This window comes from Emydura macquarii, unplaced genomic scaffold, assembly GCF_026122565.2.
Source record: "Emydura macquarii macquarii isolate MOO-44397 ecotype Brisbane River unplaced genomic scaffold, CSIRO-AGI_Emac_v2 contig_2897, whole genome shotgun sequence".
Lineage (NCBI taxonomy): Eukaryota > Metazoa > Chordata > Testudines > Chelidae > Emydura > Emydura macquarii.
The window spans coordinates 25,735,896-25,749,761 of record NW_027133034.1 but is presented as its reverse complement, the minus strand read 5'-3'; the positions used below and the strand labels follow the sequence as shown (position 1 = coordinate 25,749,761).

The window sequence follows — 13,866 nt, the reverse complement described above, 5'->3', positions numbered from 1 at the left end:
AATATATAAGAAGCAGTTTTGGGTTTTGGCATCCAGGAGGCAGTTGAGGCTTTGAGTGCTGCAAGGGGAAAGTATCTCTTCATACTTTCCTCCTTTTGGGTACAAGGGAAATGACTTTAAATTTGGAAGAGGGGTTTGAATTCCTTGTCCCTCATCTCTTCAGCTAGTTGCCGGTCTATATGCTGACCCCCAAATTTGCCACCACGTCCTGCAACAATGGATGCAAGCACATTAGCTTGATCTTTCTGCTTTAAAGGGTAGCAGGAAACAGTTAATAGTGTTGTCATTTAAATTGTCATCACTAGGCTTCAGAATCATCACCTCATTGTGATGAAGCAGAATCTTCTTTCAACGCTACAGACTAAGGCAGAAGGCACTCCATCTGTAGTAGCTGGTTCACATCTTGAAGGTTTTCTTCATGACCAAATTGAGCTGCAGATTTTTTATGATTTTAAGTCAAATGTTCAGCTCTGGAGTTTAATTCACCTGAAATTTCAAAAGAATGCAGAATTATGTGATCATTTATGCAGCTGCATAATCCTATTAAAATAGGGTCCTGCTTAAATATTTTACATAGCAAAAATGTAAATGACCATTGGCAATTCAGGACTCATTTAAAAAATGTGAGCCCAGAACTATGCCCTAAGGATTTTTTGAGGAATATTATTCTTGCCCTGCAGAATAGCTTTCTTAGTTACTTTACCTTTTATTTATTGAAATAAACTAAGGTCAAACTATTCAAACGTTGGTGTCTAAAATTAAGCACTTATAGCCATATTTATTTAACTAAATAAAATAAAAGTCTAAAAGGCAGCTGACTTATAGCTTCTGAGATTGAGGTTCAGACATTAGGTAATAGTTTGATTTCAATATTAGGCTTTTTAACCAGATTCAAATTATAGATTTGATTGACCATGGTAAAATTCTTTAGTTGGGATATATACCCAAGTGGACAGCCACATTCTCAGACGTCTTAGAATTTATATAAGGATTGATTGCTTTTGGCATTAATTTTGATGATCTTACTCCAATCCAATATTTAGACTAACTTGCTTGATTTGATCTTTGTTTGATTGTGATTAGGCAGTGTTTTATTTTTAGTTTAGTTTATTAACAATAGCTTACTTTTGGTGATACATTTCTAGGTTTTATATTAGTTTCAGAGTTTTAATAAAATTTCTAAAATAGAAACTAATACTGACTCATATTTCTTTCAGTAAACAATGTGGGTCCAGAACCTTTGAGGGGCTGAGATGGATACCAGCTGGTTAATGTAAAAGTTGGACCAGGTCCCTGTAATAAGTCTGTGGTTCTCACACCTGTATATATCTTTTCAACGTGCTCAGTTTTTGATGTTTCATTTTTTTAGTGTCTTGAAATGAGTGATCATTTGGAAGAAAACTGTACTGAGAAAAGCATTTCTGCCCAGGAGGAACCTGCAGAAGCACATGCCGCTGCTGCTAAGGATTGTCAGATAGCACAGAAGCAACTGGTATGACTTCTGAAGTACTGTGTTACTGATCAGGGTGCTGGAGCAAATGTGCAAATATAAATAAAGGCAAACAGTGAAATGACAGGAATACAGTCAATCATGTGCAGGTACTTAATAGCGTGTTTAGAGCCCTTCAGAGTTCTAGCAAGGGAGGGTGCAGGGAAATGGGACAGTCCTCTCAACCGGAAGTTATCTTTGTAATTAATTTTACCCAGAGCTATGGAAGCATGGGCTGCTGGTTAAGCTACCCCTAGGGAAGGCTAGCTCCGTCCCGTCTCTTCCACCCCCAGGCCCCGCCCACACCCCACCCCTGCTCCACCCTAGGCCCCGACCCAGTCCCCTCCCCTGCTCACCGCCATGCGCTGTGAATCCCTCATCTCTGCTGCCTCCCAGGCCAGCATAAGCCGCTGTGCACCAGTCTGTAGGTGACTGGGTGCGCGTGGGATGGGAGCCGGTTGCCCTAAGATGTCTCAGCCTGTTCCTCCCTCCCTGGCTGAGATGGGGGCAGTGGGAAGTTACCAAACAGACCCAAACATTGATAACGGGAGGGGTACATTAAACAAACCCCTTGGGAGCTTGGGGGAGATGCAGGAAGGCCGGGCAGGAGGAAGGAGGGGTGCAGACAGCGATGCGAGAGGGGGTGAGCTGGGGGAGAGAGAAGGCTCCATATCACAGCAGAAGGATCTGGCTGGCTGGGCAAGCTTCCTCCCTCCTAAGCTGATGCCAAATGCTCACACGCCTTCCTGCTGTGGTGCTGCTCTGAAACTGGATCGCTCAGTGTGTGGCAGGGGCAGGCACCGCTACGCTGTCCGGTCCTCAGGGCCAGTGGGTTGGGTAGCTGAGCAAGAAATGGCCAGGAGGAACGGGTCCCCTCCACCTGGCCCAGAGCCCGACTGAGCGTTCCCACGAGGTAAACAGCGGGCTGGCGGCAATGAGGGGCACGCGGGAGCAGCGGATGCCCCCCCTACCCCTGCAAGTTTTTTTACTTGTTCAAGTGGCGGGCAGAGCTCTCAGCTCAGCGGCGGAGAGTGGTCAGGCCTCGGGGAAAGAGGGTGTGTGAAGAGGAGGGGGGCCGAGTGGGGAGGGGACACTGCACATGTGGCCAGGGGACTGCGGGGGTTAAAAAAGGGGCAGTGTTTTTTGGGCCTGCCTGGTGCAGCATGGCCTTGGCTGCCATTTTTCAGACTGGTGGGGTGTGGTGGTTTCTCGGGTAGAGCAGCATTTGGGGACACAACACAGCTGGGGTGGCACAGGGTGCGAGGGCTTTTGAGAACCGTACAGTGGCCAGGGTGTGGGCGAGGCCAGCAGTTTGGGGGCATGGTGGAAAGGGGTGAGGTTTTTACGGGGAGGGTAGCAGCACTGGGGAGGCTGGCTGGGCTTGGCGGGAGGGGCAGTGTGTTTTGGGGCACTCCCAGCGCTGGAAGGTGTCTGGAGTTTGCCAGGACTGGGGACAGAATGAAAATGTGAGATGGGGGAGGGGAGAGCTCGCACACACCCCTGCCCTGCTGTGCCGGAGGGGCTGCTGCAGCAGCACACAAGTCAGACCAGGGCTCCAGGCCAGCCCTGCAGTGGCTTGGAAGGGAGGGAAGGAAATGGCCCACCCTCTGCACAGAGCAGAAGGCTGGCCTGGTGGCATCTTGTCTTGTCTAGCTCTCTCGCCTCCCATTTTGAAAAGTGATGATGGGAGCGGGGCCCTGCTGGCCTCCCTTCCCCTCCCCCACAGACACAGTCTTGTGCTCTGGCAATTTTCTCCGGCATCAGCAGGAGGAGTCCTCCCATAAAATCCCAATCTCCTGTGATCCAGGAGGAGTGCCTGTGCATGAAAGGTTAATTGTGAAAACACTGAGCACTTCTAAAGCACTTTCCATCTGATGACCTCAAAGCACCTAACCAAAACCAATGTGTTAAGCTACACAATACTCCTCTGAGGCAGGCAAGTATTCTTATCCCTCTTTTTTGGATGGAGAAACTGAAGCTGATTAAGTCCCCTGTATCCACTGCCTTTTTAAATCAGTAGAAAGACTGTCCTTGAGATTAAGCCTGAAATGACAGGTGGTCCAATGTCACATTGCAAGTTTGTGACGGGGCCATTCTAAAACCCCAAATCGTCACATTCCTAGCTCTGCTTTCAACACCAAGCCATGCTGCCTCGTCCCTTCAATTTTACGTTCCTTTTCCCTTAGCTGGAAAACAAATGAGTGTCTTTGAAGGGACTCCTAATTGATTACTGAACAGGCTACTGGGGTGAGGGGGGAAGAGGAACTGGTCTGGCAAGCAGGAGAGTCCACTCAGACTAGGGGCGGGCAGGCTGAGAACAGATTCAGACTGTAGCACTGCCCGAGCCCAGCCGGGTAGACAGCCACAGGTGGAGAGTGAAGTGAAATTGAAACTGAGACCAGAGAAGAGAAGTTAGAAAGCTGGAGGCAGTCTCACGCTGCCTGAGTGCCTGGCGCGCTGAGCTTTATACGCTCCAGGCAGGCAAGTTCCCTGGCGACTAAAGGGAACCTGCATGGAGCATAAAAACTTCTGCCTTCCCAGCAGGGAGGGCAGGGAAAGAGGCAGGGCCACCACGGCCCCTCAGAGGAGGCTCAGCCTTCCCCCGTCTTTAATACCAACCGCCCATGTCTGGAAGGGAGGGATTCCTTGTGTTGTCTCCGTTGTTGTCTATTATTTGTTTCCAGTTGGAATGTTTGTAACCTATGAATAGGGAAAACCAACGAAAGTTCAGTGGCACTTGAAAGACTAACAAATTTAATTTTTGTAGGCTGTATTTTAAGAGTAAAACCCAAATTCTATACACAACATTTGAATGTCTACATGTGCCCCGCTGATGAGGTTGTCCCACTGCTTATCAGAAGGCTTTGATTTTCAGTACTTGATGTCAGTCAGCTCGCAAATAAAAGGCCTTCAGTTGGCTAATTGAGCATGTGCCACAACAACAGAGAGTCTGCTTGGGCGCCCACTGCTACCACCAGTGTGGAGTGACTGGAACCCTCACCTGGAAGCATATTATTGTTAAAAAATTAACACAGACTGTGAATGAAACAACATGATGGAATCTGCAGTGAAGATGATGGAAGCTGACTCACATCAATTTATGTATGAGAAGATAAGATCAATTTATAAATAAAATAATCTACTTTTACAGAAATCTGGAGAATTCCAAACAAATGTTACCACTTTGCACCTTGTGTAGTGAGTGAAAAGTAGGTGTAAATGCTACTGATCTGACTGGTAACATTTTATGCTCACTCACAAGTTGCGTTGTACAGGTATAAATGACAAGCCAAGGTGTAGGACACTGGAGAAAAAGGCCCGTTCTTTTTAACACCCTCCTCCCCCCCCCAAACAGTTTCATCCAATTGTAAATCCAGATTTCCAGCAAAAATACAATAAAATAACCCTCCCAAAATACTGTCCCTCTCTATGAATTGTTTGCTTTGGCTCCTCCACTATTCTCCAGGCCTTTCTTCATACACTTCAGTCCTGTGACTTCTTTCCTGCATTAATAATCTTCCATACCTTCTCCTTGCCCTCAGATTCTTCTTGGAGAATAGGCCATAGGGAGCTGAGGGAACAGAGGCGGTAAGAGAACAGAAGGAATGATCTAGCTGAGATTAAAATGGTGACAGTATTTTCTTTTACATTGGAGGCTACTGAATTATTACCTTAAAGGCACATTGTGTACGTTCGTGGACCTTCATTTTATTTTGTAATGTTGAAATAATATTTTCCTTTAGTAGTCAGAATAATTGAAAATGATGCAACGTCCTTATTAAAGGGTTTTTTTCAGACACACTGAGCTATAGATTCATATTGTAAGAACTGTCTAAGAAACTGACTTGAAGAACGCAAAATTGGGTTCAATGCGATAATTTGGAGAAAAGCTAATATATCACAGACGAGGACCTGGACCAGTCAGAAAGACTAGCTCAACACAGGGAAGAACCTATGGGTAGTTGGTAGGGATTGGGCAACATAGATATAAACTAGGGACAGAGCCAAAAGGCTCCAGGAAGCATGGCGAATGGGCTATGAAAGTTTGAAAGGGTGTATTACTGAGAGGCAGAAGTCAAATAACCTTTCAACAGCTCTGTTCTGTTAGAACTTCGGTTTTGCAACTCATTCTGATTCAAAGGAAAACACATAATGGCAATAGTATGTAGCAGCAAAATATTTTAGAAAATGCAGCATCTGCTTTCTTAGTTAGATGGCATTTATGATGTGTTCCAGGCTCTCTGACAGACAGCGACCATCGCAAGTGCTGAGCTCCCGCTTGCCTGTTCTTGAATTCACCCTAGCGAGGCCTTTACAAGAAGGGCGTGTTTCTGTTGTACAAGGTGGCAATGTTTCAGAAACTGAAAAGGCCAAGACTAAAACAAAGAAATGTAATTTTTGTGGTGAGGTACTAGAACCTGAGCTCTCTGGGTATGTCTACACTGCAGCGGGGAGTGAGCCTCCCAGGCCTGGTAGACAGCCTCACACTAGTGGGGCTCGATCTAGCACACTAAAAATAGCAGTGGGGACATTGCAGCTTAGGTTGCAGGTTGGGCTCTCAAACATAGGGGCTGTCATGTCATGCTTACCCAGCTCCTTCCTCTGCATTCACACCTGCATAAAATTGGAGATTTCTGGCTATGCCCCCCCCCGTCAGCTGACAAAATGGGCCTACGGCATAAGTGATTAAAAAATGAATAGATGGATGAACTATTTTTAAATGGGACTGTTGTCACACTAAGTCAGGTTTTTGCCTTACATGCCATTCACTATGTCCTTTTATATTTTGATTATGAAGATTATTAATTGTTGTAGTAAACTAGCAAACATATATGGCAGTAAATAAAAAAATTCTGTCTAGCTGTGGTGTTTATAAGCTTTCCTTTGTTTGTTCATTCATAGCAACAAATAGAGCGGCAACTAAAATGCTTAGCATTTCAAAACCCAGGACCTCAGGTAGCTGACTTCAACCCTGAAACTAGAGAGCAGAAGAAGAAAGAGCGTATGTCAAAGATGAACCAAGATTTTTTTTACAAACACAAGTAAGATGGTATATTTATTATATAGGTCTTTTGAAGCTGAGATGTAATTGTTTACTCAATATATACAAAATTAAAAAACAAATTAATATTTTCATAGTTCCTAGACCTTGTTAAAATTTGAATGTTTAGCAGAGTAAATAGACTTTCTCTGTTGAGTTTAACGGTAGTTGGACTTATATTTGTGGCACACATATTACTTGACATTTAATAACCATATCTATTATTATCAGAATCTAATCTTGATATTTCTCAAGTGTGTGCAAAAGAAAGTACTTGCTTCTATGTAGATTTCTCCTCATTAGCTTACCTCAGTCACTGAGCATATTTGAAATATTTTCTGAGGGCCACTGTTTTTTATCTAACAGAACTATGAAGAAGTACGACAAACATGGCAAGCTGCTTTGTAATAACATGGATTTGTGTGACTGCCTGGAGAAGAACTGCCTGGGTTGCTTCTATCCGTGCCCTAAGTGCAATTCGAACAAATGTGGACCCGAGTGCCGCTGTAATAGAAAATGGGTTTATGACAGAATTGAGACTGAAGCTGGTGATGTGATCAGCATATTACCATTTTTTGTCCCTGAATGATGTGTTTCTGCAAGCTTTTGGGACTGAGCAATGTTTCTCTTTTCATTCTTTTTTTTAATTTTTAACCTTTTATTAAAATGAATTTTGGTTTATGTGAAAGTGGCTGGATTGACTTTGCTAAAATACCTGTTGGTGGCGCTCATGCTCCTTTCTCTGCCTCACTGATGTGCCTTAACCCTCCAATTAGGGACAAGTATGTATTTCATTCTCTCTAATCCTGGTTATCTCAGGTGAGACAGCTAATAAGGTCTTCCGAAATTTTTACTTTCTAAAATTACGGGTGTCAGGAATGCTGTGGTCAGACACTTTTTTACTCTGGAAAGCAGGATCACATTACTTTGATTCCGTTTTCCCTCAATAATGTTTTCACACATGTACCCATACAGACATATGAAACATCCATTCTTCTTTGAGTGATTGTCCACATGTATGCCACTTCTGGTGTGCAAGCACCCCTTCCAGGCGAGTAGCAATGTCCATTGGGGATGCACTTGCACCTTGCATGCTCTATGGTGCCTTATAGCTGATAGCAGTGCAGCCACAACTGCCCTTCAATTCCTTCTTACTGTTTGAGGTTGTGAGACAGAACCCCTGCAGTGTCCGTGTTTCTGCTCACTGTGTGATTCTTTCCTTGTTTATTTATTAGCAGCTAGTTGAAGTTAGTGTTCTAGGTATAGTTAGTACAGTTACATTTCTACTTTTAAGCCTGTGGCAAAAAAAAAAAAAGAAGTCTTCATGTTCAGAAGGCACTCTGGCACTGAACATCCTGGGACATGGTTGATTCGAAATCTCCAGGATTCAAATTCTGTCCCTTCTGTAAGGCAGCTATTCCCATCAATGATGGACACTCTAAGTCATCTTCTGCCTTGGTAAAGCACATATACTGCACAAGTGCTCTAGATGTTGCTCCTTTTTGAAAAGTCCCCCAAAAGTGAAGGAATACCATCTGAAGCGCTTTCTCTTAGAGAGATCTACGAAGACATCTTTGGTTTCCGAAGAGGAGAAGACCACCTAGTCTGACCAAACCATCTCAGTGATTGCTCTGGTAAGCTGGATATCCACCCTGTGCTCCAAGGCTCCTTTGGTGGTGAGAAAGTCTCACTCCTCAAACTCCCTTGACTGCAGTCAGCAAGAGCGTCTCTCCCCTGTCCTCTGATGATAGAAGAAGGAAGGAGCACTGTTCTCAGGGTGACTGGACTCACAGATCTCCCTTTCCAGCACTGAGTAGATTCAAACCAGGAGGCAGTTCCAGGCCCAACATGGGCCCTGCTGATGCGTTGGCACCTAATGGTCTCAAGATGACCTTGGTAACATTCAGAGAAGCTTCTTGGCTTCCCTACCAATACCAATGCACCAGACCAAAACATCTGGTGCTGACACTAGATCCCTACACACCATCCTCTATGGTCCCTATCACACTCCTGGATTCAGATGAAACAATTTTGGAACCAACCTTCTTGGTACCCAGGAGATTCATGATATCAGATGATCTAGCAGTAACCAACCAGCCAGAGTCACCATTATTAGCCTCCACAAAAAAGCTGTTGGCTCCAGAAAAGTCCACAACTTACACTTCAGTTCCATTCTAAGATGCTCTGGGATGTCCAAAATTCCTGAAAGAACAGTTCCACCTATCAAAGAGATATATTCTTTCTCCTCCTCTGCATCTGAGAAAAGTGGGTAGATGTTGCTCATGTATTTGCTACATTCACCATCCTATGAACCAAGCTATTTTGATAGGGAGTCCAGGGCAAGGTACTTTATGAAAGGGCATTGGGATACTCGAGAGGAAAACTCCCATAGCCCACAGCACATTATCCCTGTCCTGCAATCATGGCTGTTCTAGGCTCAATGAGGAGTTCATCCCAGCAGAAGGACTCCATCTATTGCTCCTGCCTCGAGACCTAAGTCTCTCTTCCCTCATAAATTCCAGGAAGATCAATTAACTCAGCATTTACAATTCCAAGACCAAGATGCCGAGCAGCATGATATGCAAGAAGCAGAGGGCCAACCTATCACTTTGGTGATATAATCATCTTCACCGGATGAAACTGTTACTCCAGCTGTTCCAGCCCAGCCTGATGACTACTGCATCTTCCAAGAACTCTTACAGCAGATAGCTGATACCCTGGGAATTCCAGTAGAGATAGTTGTGACAGGATCCCTGGGGTACAACCTGGAACTGTGGGACCACTGTGCCCCTTAACTCTCTGGCATGGGCAATCTCTCACAATGCTATGCCTGTAATGAGCAGCAAACCCCTTCAGGCACTGTGAACACTCAGCCATCAGCAGGTGGAGACCCACACCCAGCTAAAATGCATGATGGCTCTCCAAACCACTCATGAATTACACAGAGAGAGGCATCAGCCAATCACCCTAGCCTTGCACCCCAGAAATATACCGTCTTACGCTGCTCAAAACTCCCCTGAACAGTGCAAGCTCATTAATTAGTTCACCACTCCAACAAAGTGGACATTTAACAGACCTTGTTAACCTGAGCTGGGATTCTCTAAGCACTTCAACCAAAAAAACCCACTGTTTTAGGTAAAATATAAAACAGATTTATTAACTACAGCAAGATAGATTTTAAGTGAGTGTAAGTAGCAGGCATAGGACTCAAGGTTGGTTACATAAGAAATAAGAATAATACTGCAGTCTAGATTCTACAGACTAAGCAAGATTTGAATCAAGCAGTTTCTCACCCTGGTAGATGTTACAGGCAGCTCACAGTTCTTAATACACAGACTGTATTCCCTCTCAGCCTGGGACCAATCTCCCCAGTTCAAAGTCTTTGTCTTTCAGATGATCTTCCAGGTGTTGAGATGGCGGAGGAGAGTGATACAAGAGATTTTTCAGTTGTTCCATTTTATGTTAGGAATACAGCACTGAGAGCATTTGCCTTGCCACCATTATCTGAAGAAGGCAAAAAGATGAATATTAAACTTATTTGAATTAGCGTAATTGGAATGGCAACAGTGAATCATAATATTAGAATGCACACAGAGGTGTAATTGTTTATAGTTTTAAAGGTTTCAATAGCAGTTAATAAAGATAGTTTTTAGCAGTTGTGGCCAGGAAAAACAAGATGGCGGTCACAAGCAGTCACAGACAGAAACACCAAAATGGTGGTCCTAAATAATATGAGCTATAGCAAGGAGGCAGGCTGGGGTAAATTAAAGGTCACTTCAAAACCTGAAGGGAGGGATCCGTCAGGAACAAGCATGGGTTATCAAATAGATCCAGCTTGATTGACAGATGAGTTTAGCGGCTGCAATTAGTCCATAAGAATGGACAATCAGGAAAAGCTTAAAGTGATTGGTGGATAGGCATAGGATTGAAAAAGCAACCAATCAGAAAAGGTCAAAATCTGTAGTACATAAGTCAGAGAGCTGACAGGCTTCAGTCAGTGTGAGTACAAGGTACCGGTGTGGTGTGTGTGTGCAGTAGAAGAATCATCAGGAGAAGATCAAGATATTAAGAGCTGAAATCACAAAGGGAGAAGGAAAAAAGCGGAGCAGTAGAGATTTTGGCAATAGTGACATCTGTGACAGATCAGAAGGACTTAAGTGGATCTGAGGGAAGGAAGACAGCAGAAAAGTAAACATGACGATTCTAGTGTAAACAACAAATTGTAACAAATGGTTGTATATGCCTGGGTTAATAAAGCTGGATGTTTGTTATGTGTACTGTTTTAATGTGTAGATAAGAATGTGCTGCCAGCATCCTGCATGTGATTAATCACCACATGTAGAATGTAATTACTTAAAGCTGTTATTCCTATTGTATGATATTACAATATTGGTTACTTTAATGTGTGTATTTGTGTTGAGGGGGATTTGTGTTGTATTGTGTTTGAGGGCTTTCAATAAGCACACTAATGAAGCCCTGCACATATTAAAGAATCCCAGGGCCAACTTATGCTCTCTGGTAGTGTACACCATGGGCTCCAGGATGAAGTAGTATAGGCCTCAGAATTATCTGAGACAGAGGCAATCTTACTCCTACTATTATGGCCACTAACAATCATTGGAAACTCCAAGAAAGAGGCAGAGTTTCCAGAGGAGACCTACTCCTTCCCTTTCCCCTTCCTCCATGGCTACACATTCAGCTTTCACTTTGTGCTGCAGGTTTGAAGGTGTGATCAAGAATCACTAAGAACCACAGGACCCATACCTTAACAACTGGCTAATTTGGAAACATTCCCCTCAACAAGCGAACATCTCTGTCCAAACAGCTCTGGAGATCTTTGTCTCTTCAGGTCTCAGAGACAACAGAGAAGAATCCACTCTTACCCCCGACTCAAAGTATAGAGTTCATATGAGCAATATTGGACTCCACCGTGGCAAAAGGCTTACCTACCACAGGACAGGTTCCTCACCATTCTGTGTCCTAAAAATAGACTTTAGGCTTACCCAAAGACATCAATCGGGATGTGTCTGAGGCTTATGGGACACATGGTCTCTTGCACCTTCAATGACGTAGTTTGCCAGACTTCATCTATGTTCTAAGCCAGTGTGGCTGAGATCAGTGAATCTACCCAGCAGACACTTTACAGACACAATTCCTCAATAAGTTTTCTCCTGGTTAGATTGGTGGAAGGACCCTCTACATGTATGCAATAAAGTTCCATTCTACCAAATAAAACGCTGGTGACAGATGCATCCACTCTTGGATGGGGAGCTCATCTGGACCATCAGACGCATGGTCTTTGGTCCTCCAAGAAGCGAATCTTCATGTAAACAACCTGGAGCTGGTCCTAGAATGCATAGCCTTCCTATCCATATGCTAAGGAACAGTAGTTCACATACTGATGCAGTATTTTGCTGTGAGGAACACAGTTGTCACCTGTCTTCCAGAAAGCAATCTCTGGCAGTGGTGCATCAGTCATCACATCATATGAATGACCCTACATCTTTGAGGATTGCAAAATACCCTAGTACATCAACTCAGCAGACAATACTCAGACAATCATGAGTGGTCAGTAAAAGACTCAATTCTACATGACATCTTCCCCAAATGGGGACACCCAAGGATAGACCTGTTTGCCACAGAACAAAACAAAAAGTGCCAAATGTTGTGCTCCAGAAGGGGATCCAGCACAGGCTCTTATTGGACATATTCTTCATACCTTGGACACTTGGACCACTCTACACAGATCAGAGCTCAAGCAGCTTCTGAGCGTCACTAAGAGGGATTCCAGTTCTGAAGATTTGTGGATCATCACCCCGGAGTTCAGTTCACATCTTTGACCAGCTCTGTGTTGACCAACTCTACTTCTTGGTAGAGGGTGCCAGAAATGATGCCTGTAAGAGCTGTCTTACAATTATTCATTTAGTAGACTCTCATGACCTGCCTCCAAGAGTTTGGATTACTGCTTGTGGGTCACCAGACGGACAATAGATGTAGATAATCACTCGAAGAAGGCGTGGATATTTACCCTACAGTAACTGTGTGTCTTCCAGATCTGATGTCCACATGTATTCCATTACATGTCCTCCTTCTACACTACTATGGAGGTCTATATCATTTGGATTCTGTTTTACAGAAATAACTGAATGGTCCTTTATGCCCAGGGTTACGGGATGCTTGAGAACATGCAGAGTGCAGGCATGGTCCCAACAGACCCTGCTTTCAAAAAAATTCCAATCTCGAATGCATGGGGCACAGGTGCACCAGAACTGGAATGTATATGGACAACATATCTCAAAGACCACAGTTACTGGAGGGTAAAATCCCTAATATAATCAGGCTGTTTCTAAACTAATCAAGCTGTTTCTTCTACAGGATGTGGGGGAACAGAGATAATTGTTGTTTTTATTTTTAATACTTTGTTGATGGTCATATAACTGTGGCCATATATTACAATGTTGGGGTCATATAATATGAGCTGGCCAAAGCTGGGAATTTCCAGTTTGTGGGAAATTTTGCAATTTGGTTTTGGTTCAATTTGGAATAAAACAACATTTTTGGAAATTTCCCATGAACTGGAAATTCTAAAAAAATGTATTTTGGAAACACCAACACATGGTGCTACTGAAATGAAATATGCTCCCTCTGACCCCAGCTGCTGCTGACTAAAATTGAGATGATTCTTGTCAGTTTCATTGCAGCTATTAGTCCCCCGGCTGGGTTGCCCCTGAGCTGGGGATCCTGGAAACCTGGAGTTTTCAGTCCTGGGGCAGTCTACATGGCAGGGCTGCCCCAGAGCCATGGAAGAAAATGAACATTCTCTTGGACAGATTCAGCTAGACACAGATTGATCTTCATAAACAAATCCCTAAAGCAAGTGATTAAAAACCAAAATAATGTAAATCTACAAAGAAATCAATTTACAGACCCATTATTTGTCTTCTGGTAGCACTTTGAGATCCTGAAATGGATTTTGACTCCATTCTGCTGGGTGTATACAAACACAGAGTAAAAGACAGCTCCTGCTCTGAAGAGCCTGTAGTCTAATTTGAAGATGCAGCAAGTGATTGTAAGAAATAAAAAGAGGGAAGGGAGGTGGAGGAAAAGGATAATAAAAATAAGATCATGGTACATAGGGAACTATGGCACAATTTGAAGATGGTTCTTCGTAGTTTCAAACAATGTTCCCTTAACTATTTCCTGTGTGCAGAATGAGCAGCTGTCAGTGCGCAAGTTTAATTCACATGAGCACAGTTGCAGAAAACAAAACTACACAATGTCAAGCATATATTATTTAGTGATCGTGAAACTCAATGACTGATTTATGTAAGAAACA

The 13,866-nt window shown here is 43.7% G+C and overlaps 1 protein-coding gene across 1 annotated transcript; it reads left to right on the top strand.

Moving 5' to 3' along the window:
- The first annotated feature begins 1,378 nt into the window (after positions 1-1,378).
- ARL14EPL (ADP ribosylation factor like GTPase 14 effector protein like) lies at positions 1,379-7,119 on the top strand. Its single transcript, XM_067569156.1, has 3 exons — positions 1,379-1,492; positions 6,392-6,531; positions 6,897-7,119. Exons 1-3 carry the CDS (start codon positions 1,379-1,381, stop codon positions 7,117-7,119), a joined length of 477 nt encoding a protein of 158 aa, XP_067425257.1.
- Positions 7,120-13,866: the final 6,747 nt, after the last annotated feature.